The sequence below is a fragment of the Dendropsophus ebraccatus genome, chromosome 5 (genome assembly GCF_027789765.1).
Source record: "Dendropsophus ebraccatus isolate aDenEbr1 chromosome 5, aDenEbr1.pat, whole genome shotgun sequence".
NCBI lineage: Eukaryota > Metazoa > Chordata > Amphibia > Anura > Hylidae > Dendropsophus > Dendropsophus ebraccatus.
The window spans coordinates 121,792,088-121,815,382 of NC_091458.1; the positions used below are offsets into that span (position 1 = coordinate 121,792,088).

At 43.2% G+C, this 23,295-nt stretch overlaps 1 protein-coding gene across 4 annotated transcripts in view; it reads right to left on the minus strand.

Annotated features, from left to right (window-relative positions):
- Window positions 1–23,295, minus strand: part of CLIP2 (CAP-Gly domain containing linker protein 2) — a 94,783-nt gene that overhangs the window by 40,957 nt on the left and 30,531 nt on the right. For all 4 annotated transcript variants that reach the window (XM_069971156.1, XM_069971157.1, XM_069971155.1 and 1 more), the window contains exons 2-3: window positions 15,845–16,068; window positions 7,099–7,637 (exon numbers count right to left, since the gene is read on the minus strand). In XM_069971156.1, coding sequence (XP_069827257.1) covers window positions 7,099–7,637; window positions 15,845–15,956 — 651 coding nt within the window. In that variant the 5' untranslated portion in view covers window positions 15,957–16,068. The remainder of the gene's footprint in view (window positions 1–7,098; window positions 7,638–15,844; window positions 16,069–23,295) is intronic.

The window sequence follows — 23,295 nt, forward strand, 5'->3', positions numbered from 1 at the left end:
AAGTGATGTCACAATGTGCACAACCACCATGATGTAGAAGAAAAAGTGTAAAACTGAAACAAAATGAATCAAAGCAACAATAAAGAACAACAGGTATTGCAGAGGTATTATACTTCCACATAACCTCCATGTTAAAAGAAGTTGTCATATTTCATGTGCAGTTTTTTCTGTTGGATTCTAGATTGCAAAAGATGCAATGTTGCTGCTAAGTTAGTGTTCCCATTGTATGCTGACAAGCTGCCGTGTACCAGAGCAATTTACTTGCTACACATACATTACATTTAAAGGGAACCTGTCACCCAGGGAAGCCCCCACCCTCTACCCCACCCCTGAGCAGGGCCCCGCATACATACCTGCTCCTTCGTATCCCAGTGCTTATCCTGCTGCAGAGATCTGGCTACTCCAGTGATTTACTATCAGACTCATCACTACTTATTTGCATAATGAGTGCACAGCTAAGCCGAGACCAGGTTGCCGCAGAGGGACTGGTACTGGGAGCAGGACACGCTCGAGCGGGTATGTATGCGGGGCCCAGTCCAGGTGTGGGGTGCGTTCGGGAGACGTCTGAATGATCTGACAAAAATCTGCTCCACTGATTGCAAACTCTGCCCAGTTCTCCTTGTCATTTGTGGTAAATGTAGGTAGTTTTTACACATAGATTTTACACAGCACTACAAAAACATGGCCACTTTCTTCCAGAGACAGCACCAGTCAGTTCAGGTGTGGTTTACAATTTAAGAGGATATCCAGGTAACAAAAACAATATTCTAAACAATCCCCCTTCCCAATAACACCCTATGACTAATATACATGTATAACCTATCTATCACCCTTTGGGTAGCTTCACACGTACCGTATCGCTGCGTTTTTATCGCTGCATTTTTGGTGCGATTTTTACATGCGAGTTTTGATTTTCACATGGAAATCATGTGAAAATCAAAACGCGCATGGAAAAAACGCATCAAAACGCACCATAAACGCAGCAAAAACGCAGCGATAAAAACGCAATAGAAACGCAGCGATACGGTACGTGTGAAGCTACCCTTTCCCTGTTTTTTTATCTCATTCTTATGAGCTCTTGTCTAAAATCCTCTACTCTCGGTCCACTCAGACCATGCTCAGCTCCCTCTTCCCCCCTCCCTTTGTGGTCTAAGGACATGTGATCTCCACTCTGGGGGCCGGGTTAGCTTGCTTATTGACTTGGTAACCCAACCCCCAGGAGACATAACTTGCATCATCTCCATGCACCTGTGCTGCTTCCATAGACTTACATGTTTCCCTGAGCCTAGGTTTCTGTAATATGAAAAGTTATAGTTCTATCTCTGCTTGCTGTCAGTGTCTCAGTTCTGCATATTGTATAAGTGTTACAGATGTTCTTACAGTCTGGATGGAACTAGAATGTTTTCATTAACAGTCAGCAATCAGAGATCAAAATCTACACTACCCCCCCCCACCCTCTGGTAAACAGACGCCCGTTACGCAGCACATAGCTACACCATGCATGCGTCAGCTCTGCTACATCATCAGCTAGTATGGAATACATATTGGGGTGATGTAAAGCAAAATCTGTGAAAAAACAGTCCTGTGGTTCCTGTGCAATAGTAATGACAGCAGTGGGCAGGAAAGAAAGCTAAGAGGGCAAGTATGCAAATGGACCAATCAGGGAAATGCATGATGGGAAATCCTATCTTGGTTATAGATCGACTTTTAGAAAAACTTGTAACTTAGGAATGGCAGCAGCTAGAAAGACAGGAAATGGCTCAAAATACTCAGGGGGACTTGATGAGTCCAATTTAATTTTTTTGCTCTTATGTGGATAACCCCTTTAAGCTCTATTCACATTAATGAAACAGAGTTACAAAACCTCACCCAAACTGGAGACAAGAGAGGGGCAGTCTCTAGAAAAAAAGCGGCCATGTTTATGTAGTGCTAGATAACCCCTTTAAGACACACTGTTTAAACCTCTGACATAGTTTAACACCAAGGACATTTCCTGCCTGATATGCTGTAGAGCAAAGTGACCTCACTACTCTCCCCTCCTCCCACCCCCTCTTCTCCTGGGAAGCAGCACATGAGTCTAGTCTGTTCAGTAAACTTTGTGGGCTCATGCTGGGGCTGTGACCCATGCCGCAAAAAATATTTTCCCATCTGTTCACACATTGTTTTATTTTCACTCTACGGCCGTGTATAGAAAACCAAAGAAGCTATAGGACGATAGAGGTTGCCTTCATGTTAATTCATCTGCGAATTACAGGAATCTGAACGCTTTACATGCAGTTTTAGAGGAAGCCTCTGTCCTGGATTACTTAAAAGGTTTTCTATGCTATAATTACATGCAAAAAAGACCAGTGCTGTGGCACTTAAATACCAGTCCGTGGAGCAATAGCAGCCTTGTAGGGTTTACAGTGTTAAATACTCAAGGGCTTAGTCTAGCAGATTATTTCTCAATAATATTTTATCCCTTTAATAAGGTTGTACCGAGAAGGACTTTTATGTAGTGGTGGGAATAGGATGTATAAAATATAGGCTTATTCCATGTTAGTTCTAGAACAGGGATAACTAGAAGTTAATGACAGCTGTCTCAGGAAGAAAACATTCAAACTTGTACAAAACTTTGGTTATTAAAGGGAAACTAACAGCGGGTTAGAAGACTCTGACCTGCTGTTATATTCCGGTAGCACACGGGACGCTAAGGATGAAGGTAGTTTCCTTACCTTCATACTCTGCACTGTTTTTTCAGCCAATCTACACTACATTCATTATGCAAAATAGGCAGTTTGGTGCACTAGAGAAGGGGCTACTGATCTGCCCTGCCAGTCCGCCCATCTTCATGTATATAGAGGGGGCAGTGGCATCACTCCTGCACTCATGTCTTTATCAAGCTTGATAAAGATATGTTTGTCAAAACGTTTCTGCTGCTACTGTGATTTGCACATTTTTTTTTATTATAGAAGAATAAATTGACGTTTTATCCCGGACTGATGCCGTTATCCCTCGTTCTTCTATTGCTGGTTATTGGTGGCTGCATGGAGTCCACGATCCGGATGAATTTTGCATCTATCTGCTGACTATGCAGAGGCCGTATAGGAAGGGGCAGGCTGGATATAAGAGGGAGGGCTGGTAGGCTCAGAGAGCTGTACAGTAGATCTATACCGGGAACCATATCATGCTAATTGGTTCCCTTTAAGGATGTGATGACAACCAGTCAACTAGTTCCAATGGCATCCAGCAGTGTTTCTGGTTGTCACTAGAGGTTATACTGTATGTTTGCTTTTAGAATTTGGTGAGGAACACACAATTGTTATTTAGGCTCCATTAAACACAACAATAACATAGAAAGAAGGTGTACTACGTATTTTCTGTAACATTTAAATGAAAAAAGGGAGAAAATATAACAAAAAAAAGAAGAAATTTAGCTTCCTCCTGTTCCCTTTAGGCATTCTTTTCACCATTCCATAGATTTGCTGCAGACATAACATTTAGCGCAGTCTATTGCAGAAAAGAAAGAGTTCCATTAATTGTCTACTGCGTAAACAGTTCAGCTCTCATAAAGTTGAGGATGCACATCCCTTCCTCTAATAGGAAGTTTTTGCATAAATCACGGCCATTGTTGCAATTGGCTCCGGCCATATAGCAGATTTCTAAATGTAATGCATAGAGCATGTTATAGAGTCAGAAGAGCTGAGCAGATTGATATATAGCGTTGTGAGAAAAGTTCCAGGATAACTGGAATTATTTATTTAAATTATTTATTATAGTGCTTGAAAAAGCACTGTATTCTAATCCGTATTCTTCTTCTTCCGCTTCTTCTTTTTCTTCCGCTTCTTCTTCCAGCCATTGTTCTGCGATTAATAAAGCCCAAACTGCTTTGTACACAGACACCGTTCAAACTGCGTTACTAAGCCCTTCGGCGGTGACAGGTGTGCTATCTATTTTTGATTTCGATTGGATCTGTCGGTTTTTAAGAAATTTATGTTTAAAGACCCTTCATTTCCCATAGGAAATAATAGCCACACTGTAAATGCTAACAGCCAATCACAGCACATATGCAAATGGCTGAAATATAGCAGCCAATAGAAATTCTAAGGTCTTGTCAGTCAGTTCCTGATAAATCCACACAGTCACATGCCCACTATTGGCCAATAGAAGATGTAGAGGATGGAAGGTCCTTAACGAGCAATGATCTTTACCATTATAAAGCTGGGTTCACACTATGTTTATTTGAGGATGTATTTGGTCCTCATGTTAGGTCCTCATAGCAACCAAAACCAGGAGTGGATTGAAAACACAGAAAGGATCTGTTCACATAATGTTGTAATTGAGTGGATGGCCGCCATATTACAGTAAATAACTTCCATTATTTCAATATAACAGCCGTTGTTTTAAAATAACAGCAAATATTTGCCATCCAAAATGACGGCCATCCACTCAATTACAACATTATGTAAACAGATCCTTTCTGTGTTTTCAATCCACTCCTTATTTTGGTTGCTATACAGCCTCAAACATACAGCCTCAAATATACGTAGTGTGAACATAGCCTTAGGCTGTGAATCAGTGAAGAAGCAAAGCAATGATCTTTACCATTATAAGGCTGTGAATCAGTGAAGAAGCAGAGCTCAGCCAATACCCGCATGGCACAGCAGAGCTGAGCTAGTGATGATATGTAGCAGAGCTGATACCCGCATGGCACAGCAGAGCTGAGCCAGTGATGACACGTACCAGAGCCGATACCCACACGGCACAGCAGAGCTGAACCAGTGATGACATGAAGCAGAGCTGAGTCAGTGAAGTAGCAGAAGTAAGTCAGTGAAGTAGCTCTTAAAAGGGCGGTACCAAAGTCGCTCTTAAAGGAACATTACATAAGTCACTCTTAAAGCACAATACCAAAGTAGCTCTTTAAAGGACAGTACCAAAGTGACTCTTAAAGGGATGGTACATAAGTCACTTTTACAGGGACAGTACCAAAGTCACTTTTAGAGGGACAGTTGCTTCTCAAAGGGTGGTACCTAAGTCTCTTTAAGAGTACGTTCCCACGTACTGGATCCGCAGCGGATTTCTCGCTGCAAAATCGCAGCGAGACCCTCTGCTGTGGATCCCTGTCCAGTAAACTCTATGGGCAGACAAACCGCTGTACACATCCCGCTGTGAGTGTCAGCAGCCCACCCCGTTAACCCCCGGCCGCCGGAGCGTATACTTCACCTGGTCCTTGCTCCGGTTTGCTCCGGGGGTTCTCAGCACGTCCTCCATGGCCAATCATTGTGCTGCTCTGCCGCAGTGCACTGATTGGCTGAGTGGGACGTGAAGACACTGAGAGCCCCGAAGCAAGCCGGAGCGGGGAGCAGGTGACGTATACGCTCCGGCGGCCGGGGGTTAACGGGGCGGGCTGTGGACAAACTCATAGCGGGATGTGCCTCCTGCTGCAAGTTTGTCTGCCCATAGAGTTTACTGGGCAGGGAAACGCTGCGGATCCGGTACGTGTAAACGTACCCTTAAGCTGGTCTCAAAGGGACAGTATATAGTTAACTCTTAAAGGGTTGGCACCAAAGTCGCTCCTTAAGGGACAGTACCAAAGCCACTAAAGAGAGGGTATCAAGTTTCTCTAAAAGGGAAGTCACTGTTAAAGGGGAACTCTTTTAAAGCACTATGTATTTCCCTGGAAATGCAAATCTAGTTTAAATCTCTGCTCATTCTCCATTAAGTAGTCATGTGGGAGGTTCTACTCAGTGATTGACAGTTATCTGTGTATAAGTGTGCATAAGCAGTGCACTGTCAATCATTGAGTAGAGATTTACATAAATAAATTACTTGGTATCTTGGCACTTTTTCAATAATGAAATACATCAATCTCCTTAGCTCCTCCTACTCTATAAAAAGATGCCTTCACCCTGAACTGCATTTTCAATCCAACAGGTTCCCTTTGAATTCCCTATCTGCAAAAAGTCAAATTTATAGAAAGATTAGTAGATATAATGTGATATAGTAATAGAGTGGCAGTATTTTCCTTCTTACCACAAGCTGCCATACAGTTGTCTACCACGTTCTAAGGTGTGATATCATGTTATCAGCTCCATCCCGAGGAGTGGGTTAACAGGATATACAGTGCAACATCACATAAAGTATCACATGAAAAGAGAATCTCTTCTCCAGACAAAATCTAGATTATGACATTCTGACACATCATCGTGAATCTATAAAGTGATAAGACAGATAAGGGAAAGGTGCCTCGCAAATTATTAAGAAGGTACATTTCCTTTCAAAGCTCTTTCCAGGCAGAAGAAGATGAGTATTACAGAAACTAGGATCCTTTGCTATAAGCTTCATGAACGACTTTCACAGAGGTCATCATCCCAAGAAAACGGTCTGAAATCCCTTTAGACAACGTGCTGCATTCACCACATTGTGTTTTTAACATTTGAGGCCAAGTTCACACGCAGTATTTTTGCTCAGTATTTTGCAACCAAAACCAGGAGTGGATTGAAAACACAGAAAGGCTATGTTCTCACACTGTTGGAATTGATTGGATGGCCAACATTTAATGGCAAATAATGGCTGTTATTTTACAATAATGGCAATTATTTGCCATTAAATGACGGCCACCCGATCAATTTCAACAGTGTGTGTAACCATAGCCTTTCTGTGTTTTCAATCCACTCCTGTCCTGGTTTTGGTTGCAAAGTACTAAGCAAAAATACTGTGTGGGAACATAGCCTAATACAAACTTCACATCTAAGGGGGAAATTTATGAAACCTCTGCCCATAGCGTACACCATGGAGAAGGCGCAGTTACTTACCTTCTCCATGGTGAACGCCTGCCGTAACCCCGACTCGCATAATGGGTGAGCTGGGGGGCAACAGATTTACCATGCTCGCAGGCGTAAATTATGGCAGAAATCTACACCTCCTCAGGAGGTCAGGGAGGTTACGCTAAGAGGCGGAGTAATAGGGGGCAGGGTGGCGTATGAGTACACCGGTCTTCATAAATGATATTCTAAATATTCTAAATACATTCTACATTCTAAATACATTTTTGTAACTTTTCAGAATGCGCAAAAATATATTTTTGATACTTAAAAAATCAATACAAAAGTGACTGACCAGAACCCGATCTCCAATGCGTAAATCCTTGTCTCCTTTCTTTACTGACCCACTGTCTGACAGGTTAGATCCTGATTCATTTCCTGTTTTTATGGTGCTGTTTAACACGCTCTCCCTCAGTGGCACAATCCGCGTGGTCAGAGGTGGTGTGGCAGTTCCAGAATGCAAAGACAAGTTCTGAGTTGTCAAAGACTCCACTGAATGTGAATCACTCCCTGTACCGTCAGCCACAGGTTGTCGAGTCAGTTTAGAAGGCCTGGTAAATATCCCCTGTAGTGGTTGACACTCAAAATAACGTACTCCACCTACAGATCCGTCGTTTTTTCCAACAGGGTCATCTAAAACAACACCTGCCCATTGACCTGGAGCAAACTGGGTTTCTCCTAGATACTGTACCACTCCAGACTTTACTCCATTGACCCAAACACGTTCACCAACTACATAGTCTCCTAGGAACTCGTCCCCGCATTCAGTGATCTTGGAATTTGATTTTTCTGCAGTGATGGAAGATGTTGAACCTTGTTTGTGCAAAGGTGAACCTGCAAAAGAGTAACAGAGGACATTTAGATATTAGATATTACTTGTATTACATTATATTTCTTTTCTTCTTATGTAAAGATTTTTTTTTATTTGTGCACCTACACAAATGGGACAGATTATCATATAATTAGGACTACAAGAGTTTTACACAATATATAATATTACTTCACATATCACAGTTTAGCCCCTTCTATCACCAAACATGAAACATTAAGAAATGGACAAAAGGAGCAAAAAGCAGTGAAAGGCCAACCTGCCATTTTTTGCTCTATTCTTTCCTCATTGGTTCCAACTTTTGGATATTAAATTCTATAGTGTTGTCATGCAAACTGTGTTGGTCAGTAGGGCAAATTTGTTCATGAGACAGCTAGATGCAAAGTTGCTAAGTTGATAATCAGAGCAAAGATCTTTTGTTAAATAAATACCTATTATCCACAACAAAATGTTCATCAGTAAACAATTGTTCAACCATCAACCTATTTTTATCTAATGTATATAATGTATGGACATTTTATTACTAGTTAGGCTGGGTTGACACTACGTTTTTGCAATCCGTTTTTTGCAAAAAACGGAAGGAAAAAAACGGATGCAACTGTACTTCCATTATAAAAAATAACGGATCAAAACGTATCCGTTTTTTCTTGACGGACGTAAAAACATGGTCAACCACGTTTTTGGTTTCATAAAAAAAAAAACGGATCTGTTCTGATCCGTTTATTTTATAATGGAAGTCAATGGAGAAACGGATGCACACAGTTGCATCCGTTTTTCATCCGTTTTTTGTAAAAAAAACTGATTGCAAAAACATAGTGTGAACCCAGCCTTAGACAGACCTTTACATACCCTGTTGCTCTGCCAGAATCAATGTCGTTAGGATAACTGCTTTAAACAGGCTATCCAGCATTAGAAAAACATGGCCACTTCTGTCTCCAGGTTGGGTGTTTTTTTTTTGCAATTCCTTTCCATTGAAGTGAATAGAGCTTAAGGGGAACCTGTCCCGAAGACTATGCCATCTATTATATCAACATCTTGTTCTAGAGCTGGAAGAACTGAGTGGATTAATATATTACTTTGTGTGAAAAGATTCAGTACAACTAATAATTTGTTAATTAAAATCCCTGCTCTTTCTGTAATGAGGAGTCCAGTGGGCGGTGTCACTCAGTGGACTGGACTCTTCAGCATGGAAACATCAGAGATTCCAATCAATAAATTAGAAGCTATACTGAATAATTTGCCTTAAATATATATAAATGGTGACAGGTTCCCCTTTATCTGCAAACCACACCTGATCTGGAGACAAGAAAGGTGTTGTCTCTGGAAGAAAGTAGCCATGTTTTTATAACGCTGAATAATCCCTTTAATAACAATGATGCCTAATTTGTTATAAACTGAACATAAACAAATGAAATCTTTGTCTGCTGGTATACAGTATGAGCTACCTGTCACTAGCGGGAACAGGGGAACAGTTGAGAATTTCATCCATCCTATTTATGTTTAATATGATGTTAGAGATCTCTGTATGTAGGTGAAGATGACTCTCCTGTTCCTCTTGCCTCAGTGAATCAGTTACATCAACATGGGGAATCCTCCGGAGAATTCCTTGGCTCTGGGAAGAGGCAGACGGAGTCTTTACATTATGTATTACCAGGGCCGTTTCTTGCACCGGGCGGGTCGGGCGACGGCACGGGGCGCGGACAGTTAGGGGGCGCTGGTGGCACCCCCGGGACCTCACACAGCCTTGGTTGGATAGCGCACCAGCGCCCCCACACCCAGACCGTCACCCGGGCACCCGGGCACCCGGCAGCCCCCCCACCCCAGTCTGCCACTGCCACTGCCGCGCTCATGTGAGCGCTCAAGACTTGCCCCGGCCGCCTCTCCGCATCACCTCCTGCCCGCACGTGTTCATCCAATCAGCGCAGTGCAGAGCGGGAGCGTGGGGCCGCTGCGGCCGGCTGTGGTGCACGCGTTGATTGGCTGCGTGCACTGCAGAGGCTCCACGCACCTGCCCTGCTCTGATTGGAGGAACACGTCGATATGTCGGGCGGGCAGTAGGTGATGCGCCGCTACTATCACTGCAGTACTCACCTCGCAGACGCAGGTGAGAGGTGAGAAGGCAGCCAGTGGGGAAGTGTGTGTGTGTGTGTGTGTGTGTCGGGGGGGGGATAATGTATGGAGATGGAGGAGGAGGAGGAGGGGGGGGGGGTCAGGGGGGATAATGTATGGAGGAGGAGGAGGGGGGGGATAATGTATGGAGGAGGAGGAGGGGGGGTCAGGGGGGGATAATGTATGGAGGAGGAGGGGGGGGGTCAGGGGGGATAATGTATGGAGGAGGAGGGGGGGTCAGGGGGGATAATGTATGGAGGAGGAGGGGGGGTCAGGGGGGGGGGATAATGTATGGAGGAGGGGGGGTCAGGGGGGATAATGTATGGAGGAGGGGGGGTCAGGGGGGGATAATGTATGGAGGAGGGGGGGTCAGGGGGGGATAATGTATGGAGGAGGAGGGGGGGGCAGGGGGGATAATGTATGGAGGAGGAGGGGGGGTCAGGGGGGATAATGTATGGAGGAGGGGGGGGTCAGGGGGGGATAATGTATGGAGGAGGGGGGGTCAGGGGGGATAATGTATGGAGGGGGGGTCAGGGGGATAATGTATGGAGGGGGGGTCAGGGGGGGATAATGTATGGAGGGGGGGTCAGGGGGGATAATGTGTGGAGGAGGGGGGGGATAGTGTGTGGAGGAGGGGGGGGGATAGTGTGTGGAGGAGGAGGGGGATCAGGGAGGATAGTGTGTGGAGGAGGAGGGGGGGGTCAGGGGGGATAATGTATGGAGGAGGGGGTCAGGGGGGGATAATGTATGGAGGAGGGGGTCAGGGGGGGATAATGTATGGAGGAGGGGGTCAGGGGGGATAATGTGTGGAGGAGGGGGGGATAGTGTGTGGAGGAGGGGGGGGATAGTGTGTGGAGGAGGAGGGGAATCAGGGGGGATAGTGTGTGGAGGAGGGGGGGTCAGAGGTGATAGTGTGTGGGGGGGATGGGGTACAGATGGGGTAGTGTGTGTGTGTGTGTGGAGGGGGTCAAGTGGGGTAGTGTATTTGGGGATGGCGGTCAGGTTAATTGCAGGCAGGAGGGGAACTTTATTACTATGGTGGGTCCAGCAGGAGGCATTATTTCTATATAGGAGGCACAGCAGAGGAGGCATTATTACTATTTGGAAGGCACACTGAGGGCATTATTACTATATGGGGGCACAGCAGAGGACATTATTACTATTTGGAAGGCACAGCAGGGGGTCCTATATACAGGGGACAACCCACATAGCTACTAGCCTTACGGCACATGACACAAAAAAGTGGAAGTTGTAAAAGTGCGGAGCCTAAGATGTTTGTCTGGCAGGTCCAGAAGAGACGAATTGTAGCTTCAAGAAATCAGCATGGAGGTCTGGGCCGGATGGAGAGGAAAAGGAAAGTGACGCCTCAGATCAAAGAAGACGTCACCTGTGAGTTACTGTATGACTTTAGAAAGGTTGGGTAACTATGACATAAAACACACACTGCTTTTTCTAGCAACAACCCCAAATAAATCACTTGGGGGGGGGGGGGGGGGGGCGCTTTTATGAAGATTCGCCCTGTAGTCAAAATTACCTAGAAACTGCCCTGTGTATTACCTTGCTAGAACACTAACTGGGGTGTGGATAGCAGATGTGAAATTCCTATTAAACACGGCATTTAATCTAAACGCTGATATCAATGACTACATTTATCACTGACTTCTTAAAGTCACTAGAATTTTCTATATACTATTTTCCTGCTAAAAATTAGGGTTTAGTCAGCTAATATGTAATATGAACAAATACTGATACCATAGACATTTTAGATCCAGTTAGGATGTAGCATGGCCTCAGGTACTTTGATTCTTACAGCGTTTTTACTTTCTCGCTAGCCCCCACATTCCCAAGATACTGGGATTCCGGCCTTCAAGCCCTCCGCTGAACCATCCCACTGCCACTTTTGAGAAAGATTCATCTCAGCAGTGGCAGTCCACTCAACCAATCACTGAGACGGGACAGTATCGTGGCCAATTATTGGCTGAGCGGGCTGTCACTGCTGAGATGAGTTTGTCTTGGAAGTAGCGGGAGAATCATTCAGCGGGGGACCAGAAGACGCCATAGAAGGACCCGGGGAAACTTAGTGAGGTAAAAATTGTCTCTTTAGTAATATATGAATTTTTTAAGGCACAAAGTACCCTTTAAGAAGAAACCGCTGTCAGTGGGGGTCAGTGTAGTCTAAATAATCAAAAAGGGCATACAGACTAGGGGGCCTATTCCAAGGAGCGATAATCGGCCAAATGGGAGTGATAATCGACCGAATCGGCCCAAATCGGCCAATTATCGCTCCGTGGAATAGAGAGAACGATCAGTCAATGTTGGGTTCAGACCTAAAATCATTGTTCGCCACCAGCGCATCGCTACAGTGGGATAGCGGTGCGCGGCGGCACCCTACGATTTAAGCAGCATTATACATTACCTGTCCGGGCTTCAGGTCTTCTCCTTCTACCGGGGTCCCGCACGCAGCAGCTTCGGAGCGGGGCTGTCTGAACTGACAGAACGCTCAGCCAATCACTGTCCGGGACCGCAGCGGCCAGTGATTGGCTGAGCGGTCTGTCAGTTCTGACAGCCCCGCTCCGAAGCTGCTGTGCGCGGGACCCCGGGAGAAGGAGAAGACCTGCAGCCCGGACAGGTAATGTATGGTGCAAGGGCTGCAAGGACATCGGTAACGATATCCCTGCAGCCCTCGCTTAACGATCATCGGGGCCGTGGAATAGGCCCAGTAAACGAGCGCCGATCTAGCAGATCGGCGCTCGTTTACATCGTTGATTGGGCCCCCATCGGCCCGTGGAATAGGACCCTAAGGCCATGTTCACACAACCTATAACACCGTATACTATGAGTATACACTCCGGACGGGATTCCCTCTAGCTGCAGCACAATGTAAGTTAAGTAGTAATCACGGCCGTGCTGCAAATCGGCAACAACGGCTATAATTAATACTTAAATTACGTTGTGTGAACATGGCCTAAGGGTGGTCAAAATTCAAAATATCTGGTATCAAGTATAATCATGGCCGCAACACTGCTGCTTTCTAGTACTTAATAATGATATATATATATATATATATATATATATATATATATATGTTAGTTAGTTTTATTATGTGCTTGCATTTAGCTTAGTGTATACTAGAAGACACCTATTGTAACATAGCATATCAGAGAGAAACAGCTCTATAACGCTTGCTGCGAATAGTGGAAACTGTTTCCAGGACTTTGTTACCTTGACAACCACGAGAATTCAATTCAAGATATATAACAAAGAAGGTATATATTAAGAGCATGCTTTCTCAAATGCACAGTAAAAGACTAGAGCAAATGAAAGGTTCAAGGTTTAGGAATTGTATAAATATAAAGTCCATAGAAGCAGATTTGTTTTTAATATCTAACGTTTATTATAACATAAATTACAATAATCGTTAAAAAAAAACATCACTATGTGACACGTGTTTTCTTTCTTAATCCAATGTCTTACATCTATGAGGATGATGATATTACTTTAACACAACTTTAGGTAAGAGTGAGTAAAAATAGCAAAGCAACGAGGAAGTCCTTAGTTGTCAAGGAAACAACTCCGGCATGGGTCCCTATTCCCCATAATGAAATAAGAAATAACTCACATCATGAAATAGTACTAAAAGCCAGGAAAAATGCTTCTAACAAGCTCATTTTTGGAAAAAAAAAAAAAAGAAAAAAAGGTTTTTGTACCAAATATCCTGTTTTTCTATTGTATCAAATACTTATTTCATGCAATAAAATGCAAAATAATTATTTCAAGATCATACAATGTGATTTTCTGGTGATTTCTGAACATTTAATAGTAGGGGCTAAAAAAAAAAAAAAAAGCAGCAAATAACTACATTTCACGGGTTTAAATAAATCACCGTTGATCACATTTAGGAGTGCTGCCGTTATTGGACTGCTACATAATGTTTTTGCTAGGAGGAATAACTATTAACATATGTTGATATATAATGTGTATATATATATATATATATATATATATATATATATATATATATAAAACACTTTTAGAATATACTGACCAATGACAGAGAGTAATTTACTTCAAACTGACACTTTTTACTGTGCATTTAAAGTGATTGTAAGGGGTACCCGGGGCCTGGATGGAATGGCACAGAAAGACAAACAGTGTAGGCTCTATCGTTAGGCCACCCAACACTGCCCCAGACTACTTGCAAGCCTAAAGGAATAAAGATACAGATCAAACCAGAGATGGCAAAAATAGTACAAAAACAGAGGTCAGCAGGAGGTCAGAAATCCAAACAATATGATCCAATATCAAATGCCAGCTCAAGCTACAAGAGATTATCTCAAGTGATGTACAAGCAAAAGTGGACTTATTCTGAGATTTATGAGTCCCGTTCCAGGGCGTGATTGGAATGACCCTCTGAGATCCAGACCACTAAGAACACAGGCTGCCAGGGAATGGAGATGAGTGGCATAGGCAACTGTCTATCACCACTCAGTCTAAACTATCTGCAACCCAGCACTAGGTAAGCAGAAGAAACCAGACGGGTGTGGTAGAGAACCTGTCAATCACCACACAGCTAGTACTGGAATCAGACAGGTACAAAGAAAATATGCAATTTAGGCACTGTATATTTGTTTACTTTCTTTGTGAGAACTCCTGCTTGTAAAATATAGAAAAGTATACATTAGCATCTACCCACTCCTGACCACCAACAGAGTAACTTTACACAATAATACCAAACAAAGGAATACATATGAGCAAACAGTCCTTGAGAGATACAAGCCAGGCATCCCCTGGTAATGTGATCAATCAGAGAACAGTAATAAGCCATGCCATTCATAGTGACATATTGTTGCAGAGCCAAATGCTAGCCTCAGCTCTGGTCTTGTTCAGCACTGCATTGCCCTCAACAAACAAAACCCTGACATCAGCAATGAATTTGTTGTACTGCACAAACACAATGACGGTCTGCTTTACATTTTATTTTAACAATTGTTACCTATTATGTCAATTATTTATTTAGATTGTATGACAATGCTGCTCAGTACACATACACTGCATTCATAAGATTAGTTCCCACATATTTCCCTATGGCCGGAGTTCAGAGCTAGGCTAAGAATATTTTACCCACAATCCACTAGATTTGTTGAATTCAATACGAGAGTGGGGGAGGTTTCTTCTTGTGGGAATTCCATAGCAGAATGTTGTCTCCAAACCACAATGTTTATGCTCGCCTTCTCTTAGCTCTTTTTGGTGTTTTTATTGGCCAGTGCCCTATTGCTTTTTTTTTTCTTCAAGTTAATTATCCCCTAAATAATAATTTCTTAGTGAGAACATCCCCAACCAAATGACTTACACAGCCACAAATATATAGATAAAAGCTCACATTTATTAAAGGGGTTGTTCACCAATTTTTTTTTCCTTTCAAATCAACTGATCCCAGCAAGTGGCAGAGATTTGTAATTTACTTTTATTAAAAAAAAACTCAAGTCTTTCAGTACATATCAGCTGCAGTATGTCCTGCAGGAAGTGGTGTTTTCTTTCCAGTCTGATACAATGCTCTCTGCTGCCTCCTCTGTCTATGTCAGGAACTGTCCAAAGCAGTAGCAAATCCCCATAGAAAACCCTCTTGTGCTCTCAAGACTGGAAAGAAAACACCACTTTCTAAAGGACATACAGCAGCTGATAAGTACTGGAAGAATTGAGATTTTTTAATAGAAGTTAATTACAAATCACTATGTGTCAGCCCTTATTTTACAAATAGTGCAAAGCATTTCTCTCTATAGCATGCACTATATATCAGTTATCTATCATGGCTGCTGCCCAAAGCCATAACATGATTCTAAGCATGAACTGTATATTTACAGCCAAAAACAATATCATAGTCTAGCAGAATCTAAAAGCACCACATCGAAGTTTAATAAAAATGACACACAGCTCATTGTATTCTTAAAGACTGCAGTTCTGCGTTACTGTGTAGCCCTAGCTTTAATATAAGGAACCTCTGTTTCTATGATCATCCAAAAACATCTGGGTGTAAACTGTAACTTAACATTGGAGCAAGTCATGGAAAATCCCATGTAAAACATCCACATATAGACTGACGTACCTTCTTTAGAGCTGGTGCTGCCAGTAACACCAGATCCGGCTGAAGATCTTCCCACTGGGCTGGAGTGTTTGGCTCCCCTACCGGGGATTTTGAGTCCACTTGGTTTCAGCATATCTGCAGTAATAGTTTCAATCACTCTTTAGTTTCGCTTCTTCTCTCCGAAACCTTTCACAATAAATTCTTAGACTTTTGTGCAATGGATTGTGCCTTCCATGTTTAGTTACCTGCAAGAGAGAAGCAATATTATTTTTTACATTGCAGAGCATTCGCAGATGAAGACAATGCTTCATGAAACTGATTTATTGTTGTACTTTGCTTCCATAAAACTACACATTTTACTAAAGTTACAGGTTCACATTCTGGCTGTTAGGGTGGAAGAGTCAATTCTGCTGGATAACTTAAGTGTAAGTGTGCAACAAACAACTCATTTACATATTAAGGAAAAGAAAGTATTTTTATTAAAGTATTGTATTGCCCCGCAAAAGTTATACAAATCAGCAATATACACTTATTATGGGAAATGCTTATAAAGTGCTTTTTCCCTGCACTTACTACTGCATCAAGGCTTCACTTCCTGGATAACATGGTGATGTCACGACCCGACTCCCAGAGCTGTGCAGGCTGTGGCTGCTGGAGAGGATGATGGCAGAGGGATGCTCAGTGTATCTCCAGTGCCCTGTGTCCCTCAGTGTCCCCCTGACATCATCCTCTCCAGCAGCCACAGCCCGCACAGCTCTGGGAGTCGGGTCGTGACATCATCATGTTATCCAGGAAGTGAAGCCTTGATGCAGTAGTAAGTGCAGGGAAAAAAGCACTTTATAAGCATTTTCCGTAATATGTGTACAGTATATTGGTGGTTTGTATAACTTTTGAGCGGCAATACAATACTTTAATAAAAAATGTTTGCTGGACTTCTCCTTTAACTGAATGACGGACCTTCTAAATAAAGGTAAGACCACAACCTCCATCACTGCCGAATGATATTTAAGGATCCTGCATATTAAAGTCTATGGAGCCCTTTTTTTTGCAGTCCTTGCTCTGGCTAAATGCACAGAAGATGGCATTCACATTCGTGTGCATCTTCTCTAAGACTATAACAGGGCGTATAACGTCCATATTGCGGACTGCAAGGGCCATGTGAAGGAGGCCTAAAATGTTACATTTTAAAGAGAATGGCCCAAATGTACTAATGCGTCTCTGCGAGAATTCTGGCTGAAAAAGTGGCACACATGAATATCCTTTACATTTATTATGCATTTTAGACACTTTTACAGGGGGCGTGGTTTATGCAAAAGTTGCCTGGCCTAAGATGCTCCTGAACCTGGCTGAAAATTCGGTAATTTAAAGATTTGAGATATACAACTGGGGGCAGCACACGGGGGGCTATATACTAGTGGGTGAGCACACAGGGGGTATATACAACTGGGGGGAGCACACGCGGTATATACGACTGGGAGCAGCACACAGGGGGTCTATATAGTATACTGGGGGAGCACACAGGGGGTCTATATAGTATACTGGGGGAGCACACAGGGGGGCTATATAGTATACTGGGGGAGCACACAGGGGGGCTATGTATAACTGGGTGATCACACAGGTCTATATATAACTGCGGGAGCACACAGGGGGGTCTATATACCACTGGGGACAGCACACAAGAGGTATATACTACTGGGGGCAGCACACAAGTGGTATTTACTACTGTCGGCAGCGCACAAGGGGTCTATATAACTGGGGGCAGCACACAGCGGTCTTTATTACATTGGAACTGCACAGAAGTGCCTATATGCCTCACTACTATACTGGGGCACAGAACATACCTAATTATTAAGTGGGAGCACAGGGACACCTTTAATCTGTGGGGGCACAGAGGGGCGTAACTACTATATAGACGTAGAGGGGACCTAACTACTGGATGTGTTGGAGCCTAAAATATTTCTCTGACAGATTCTGGAGGGAAGATTACCAGCCAGGAGAAGACTTCAAGGTGGCCCAAGCTGGATGGAGAGAGAAAGAAAAAAAAGTAAAAGACGCTGATCAGAGAAGACGCCTCCTGTAAGTCACTGGATGTAACTGCACTCTGTTATAGGGTCTGTAGTGATAGGGGTTATGGTGTGGCAGTATTATGTTATGGCATCATTGGTGATATCTTCCTGTTTTGTTCAGAGCAGTTTTGAGGTGATATGTAATCTCTGTATGGTGGTAGGAGGGTTATAAGAGGACTACTGGGGGGGAGGCATGGGGGGGCCCCAGACATGACTTCGCTTTGGGCCCCAGAAATGCCAAGACCACCCCTGCATAAGCTCACTGTATATCATAGACTGAACTCTTCTGTTCTGTGTCAGTACAGTAGCATACAGCTTTAACGGTTTCAGAGCTCACAGCATCTTAATAAATTACAAGCAGGGAGTCCCGTAAGAGTAGAACAGTTTAGACCGTGATATACAGTCATCTTATGGACTGTATATCCCAGATAAGTGAATGCAGTCTAACTCTGCAATCTCTGATTTTGTCTGCTCATGTATTCTTAAGGTGATCTAAAAATTCACTTTATTTTAATTAACTCAAAATAATTTTAGAGTACAACTAAAGCACGGGTAATAGAATAATACTAAAGACAATCACTATCATGAGAAGTGGAATAAAAGCCTGTTATTTGGTTTCCATATCAAGTCGACCTGAAGTGATTTAACTGTGTAGCGCCAGTAGCCACAGCTGCACATGTGTTTAGTGTGAAAAGCATTAGCATTTACTGGATTATTTTATGGTAAGCATTACAGCAGATGTCCAAGTATATTCTAATAAGCATGAATGGTGAAGAAATCTGATACTATGAAATGTTTGCTTCTGTTCTGTATCAGTCTCCGCATATTGGCAGTGGGACGGATGCAGCCCTGGTCTCTGCTGAGTCAGCCCTTTGGTTGGCCTAGAAACAGTTAATGCTCTACTGAAATACTCAAGTGACAGTATTGCTAATACACAGAGGTTAGGGTCCTGTATATTCATGCAAGGCAGATTGGTTGCAGAAATCCATGTGCTTGCTGCCAAGACAGCACTATTCACATGTAAGGAATGGATTTTCGAGTTGCAGAAATTCCTGCAACAAACTAAAGCTGGTGCTTAATATGCTACAAAAAGTTCATTACAATGCATGGATATTATACCCATGTGAAATCGAGGACATGGAGTAATTCAAACCCACAGAATGCCCTAAATGTTGCCGCATTTCTGCAGAAAACAAGTGCAGCGGATTGACTTATTGGCCCAGATTTGCTGCAACTGTCTATGTGGAGACAGTCTTCATGTGTGCCAGACTTATCAGTGTGGGACAGGCTGTGTGATGAATACTGTGCATCTGAAGTCTGTCTACTCTAATGCCTTATTCACACACCAGGAATCCTGTCTGCAATTGTGGACCCGCAACTATACTGTGCTGTCCGCAATTACTGATCTGTACAATGCTATTGGGCCCCATTCACACTTCAGTAATACTCTCCGTAACTGCGGATCTACAACTATGGGCAGCATTAGGGATGCGTATCCATAGCGTCCACATCTGCATAGTTGATCCGTCCATACAATGACATGCCAGTATTTTTTCAGTGTAAGGCCATATTCATTTTACATATAACACCGGCGGTTCTGTGACCGGCCGGTGTTACTGAAGATCATCACGGCTGGAACAGCAGTACCAGCTGGATGATCTTCACTTCTGCTGGATTTGGATGCGGGTGCGCCCGCATCCGAATTCACTGCTGCACACAATGAAGAGTGTGGCCTGAACCGCACACTCCATTGTATGAACTGACAGGTTCTCTGCGGCCGCTATTTATGCATAGCGGCAGCAGAAAACTGTGGCCGCTAGTGATCCCTGATGGGGTGTATACTATGTGTATACACTCCGGATGGGATTCCCTTTTGCTGATAAAGTTAAGTATTAATTACGGTCATGTTGCAAATCGGCAATGGAACTGAGTTGCGAAACCCCACCCGAACTGGAGACAAACGTGGTGCTGTCTCTGGAAGAAAGTGGCCATGTTTTTGTAATGCAGGATAAGGATCAGTTTACACTGAGTAAAACAGGCAGAATTCTGTCCGGATCCCCCGACACGGACTCTGCTCACAATCCCGCATGTCTCAGTGTGTCAATGTTAAAGGGGTTATCCAGCGCTACAAAAACATGGCCACTTTTCCCCCTACTCTTGTCTCCAGTTCAGGTGCGGTTTGCAATTAAGCTCCATTTACTTCAATGGAACTGAGTTTCAAAACCCCACCCAAACTGGAGACAACAGTAGGGGGAAAGTGGCCATGTTTTTGTAGCGCTGGATAACCCCTTTAATTCTTTCAGAGGAGAGTGGAGGAGCCTAATACTTAACATTGAGACAGTGAGGCAGGCAGAATTCCAAGCAGGGTCCGTGGTGGGGATCGAAAAACTGGATAAAAGACTGGTCAAACTGACAGTATCAATAGGGACATTAGTATCTATTAATAAATACACTGCCATACATACATACTGTATCTGTCTGCTAACGTCATAGGTTTCTATAATATTTTTTTATATAGATAAAAAATGAATCATCCAAATGAGCTATAAAATGCCAATACCCATTTACTGCTCACTTACACGCTGTTGGTTTTCACATGCTGGGTGAGCTGACAGGACTTGGTAAGACAGCATGTGTGTTATTTCATGCTTGCAAAAATAAGAAAAAGGCATTTTATTGTAATCTAATATAATCAGGTTCCAAATTCTGGATGGCATGTGGCAGACATTTGACAGTCACATAATAAAAGGCTTAGTGCGGGCAGACAGCATGGGAATTCAGCTGCCAGGAATTGAACAGTATAACTTGTAAAAAGAGACGCGACAAGTCTGTCCAGCCCACATTGACTAAATCACATAGACTTCGAGGGAGTCAACATGGTATAAAGTGAAACTGGCTCAGTTGCCCCTAGCAACCAATCAGATTCCACCTTCCATTTTCCAAAGAGTCTGTGAGGAATGAAAGGTGGAATCTGATTGGTTGCTAGGGGCAACTGGGCCAGTTTCACTTTACACCATGTTTGATAAATCTCCCCCTTATTTTTTATTACACAAGGTTTATTGCTCTAGCTAATATACCCGAAAAATAACGGACAGAGTTATTAATATAATAAAACTACATTAAAGGTTTTTCTGAAGAAAAAAAAAAAGTTGTTTGGCACCCACACTACACAGTGAGCGGGACCAGAATCAGTTGGTCTCCGTTTAATGTGTAGTGGTGGTGACCTGTTGTTGCAGTTCAGCTCCTATTCACTGAATGGAAACTGAGCTGTAGTTACATGTCACCACCGCTACACAGTGAATGGAGACGAACTGCTTCTGACCCCATTCACTGTGTATTCCGGGGCCAAACAGCTTATAAGTGGGGGGCGGCAGGTGGGTACCCTGCCGATCAGTGACTGATGAGCTATCCTGTGGATATCTCAGTAGCCCATGTTCCTGAAAGTAAGTTATGTTCATAATGCATGTCAATTATATACTGATATATTCCTTTAGATAAACTGTAACCTGTAGCTTTATAGAGGCAAGAGTAAAAAAAAACATTGATGGCAGGGGGTCGTCGGAACATATTAATTAAGTGATACTTACCTACCCTGGTGCCCTGCCAGAGGCCACACCACCCCTCATGGTCACCCATCAGTCTCCTTTATGTCTTAGTCCTGTTACACCCGTATTTAGAAATGCCAGTTCAGCCAGTCAGTGACTGAAGCAGGGCACTTATGCAGTCACTGACTGTCTGAGCGGTAGTTTCTGTCCATGATGAAACAGGAACCTGGGAGATACAGGAGATTGGCAGGTGACCATGAGCGATGGTACTGTAGCTGTGGGGGTACCGGGAGAGGTGAGTATCATTTTTTATTATTATTATGTTTCCACCCCTTACCCTCCCTGTTTTTTAACATTTGCTCAGAGTTCTCCTTTAAGTGGGTGTCACATATACATAGACTGTGGCTGCCACATTTGTTCCTTCAATATAACTTGTTAAGAAACTGAACATCTGGTGCATATTGACAAGCCCGAAGCACCATCTCTACAAAAGTCAATTCCTACAAGATTCTGCTGAGGTCAGTATACAGCATTTAACAAGATGTTCATTCATCTTCCAGAGTAAAACATATGCAAGGTCAATTTTTATTTGACAAAGATGCAGCAAACTGCTGTAATAAATAGCTGTTATGTTTGGTATGTTATAGAACGTTCATGCGAATCTGTAACTCCCCCCAAATCACTGGTCTGTCATGAAATCCTTTCTTGTGGTGGGGTTCAAGGGTCTCCTGGTGCTATGTTTTATTCCGAAAAAGCTGTGTCAAAGAGGCGGAGCCTAAAGCATCTGAGCCCTAGGCCTGCAATGCCCCTCAGGTCTTGCTCCTTCAAATATCGACCACTCCACTGCACCGAGACCTTTACCAATGGCTACTAAAAGGCAGTGGCACTGGAGCAAGTCCTTCTGTCTTCTGTTGGTTTCATTTGTTTTTTTTGTTAACTGTTAAGGGCCTATTATTGTCCAGAAGCGTTGCTAGAAATGCTCCTTCGGCCGATAATTGGTCGTGTAATAGTGACAGCGATCAGCTAAGGACCAGGAAAACACCCAATCCTCAGCTAATGGTGTCTTTTAAGCCTGCTTCAATTTATTAACATAGCACATATTCCTGTGTAAATAGGGGATGTGCGGCGAATAACGATAAAGTGAAACCGACAGCACAGAAATGTATATATATGAGCTGTCAGTTTCTAGATTGCAAATAATGTATACATGCCATCAGAGCTGCTTGTGATCCAGCATCTGGGTCTCCCGTCCTCTGCTGCTGCTGTACCTTCAGGCTGCCGCCTTCTCCAGAATAACTGACAGACACAGGGGGTTAGGCCTGAAGATATAGCTGGAGGATGTTAAGTATATACTGCTTGTGATCTGGAAACTGACAGCAGGGATAAATATATATATATATATATTTATATATATATATATATATATATATATATATATATATATATATATATATATATGTGTGCTGACAGCTTCCAGGGCTGCACAAACAATAAAAGAATTGTTCGTGCAGCCCAGCAGCTCAATGAAGCTCTTCCATTTAAGAAAGAAAGTCTTCGCTGATAGTTCCTTATTCCTCAATGTTGTAATCAGTTCGTGGTGTAGTAGGGAGTCCATGTATTCCTGAATTTCCTCAATTTTGGGGGTGGTAGGTTGAAGCCAATGGCGCAATATGCACTTGAGGGTTACTAAGAGGAATAAGTGTATCCCTTTGTGAGCTACCAGGGAGGAAGAGGGGTCAGAAGAGTCTTTGGGGATGTAATGAAGTACACAAGCAAGAGGGTCTAGCGGAATGTGAGCATGCCACACTTTCTTAATAAACACTTGTACATCCCTCCAGACCTCCTGCACCTGCTGGCATTG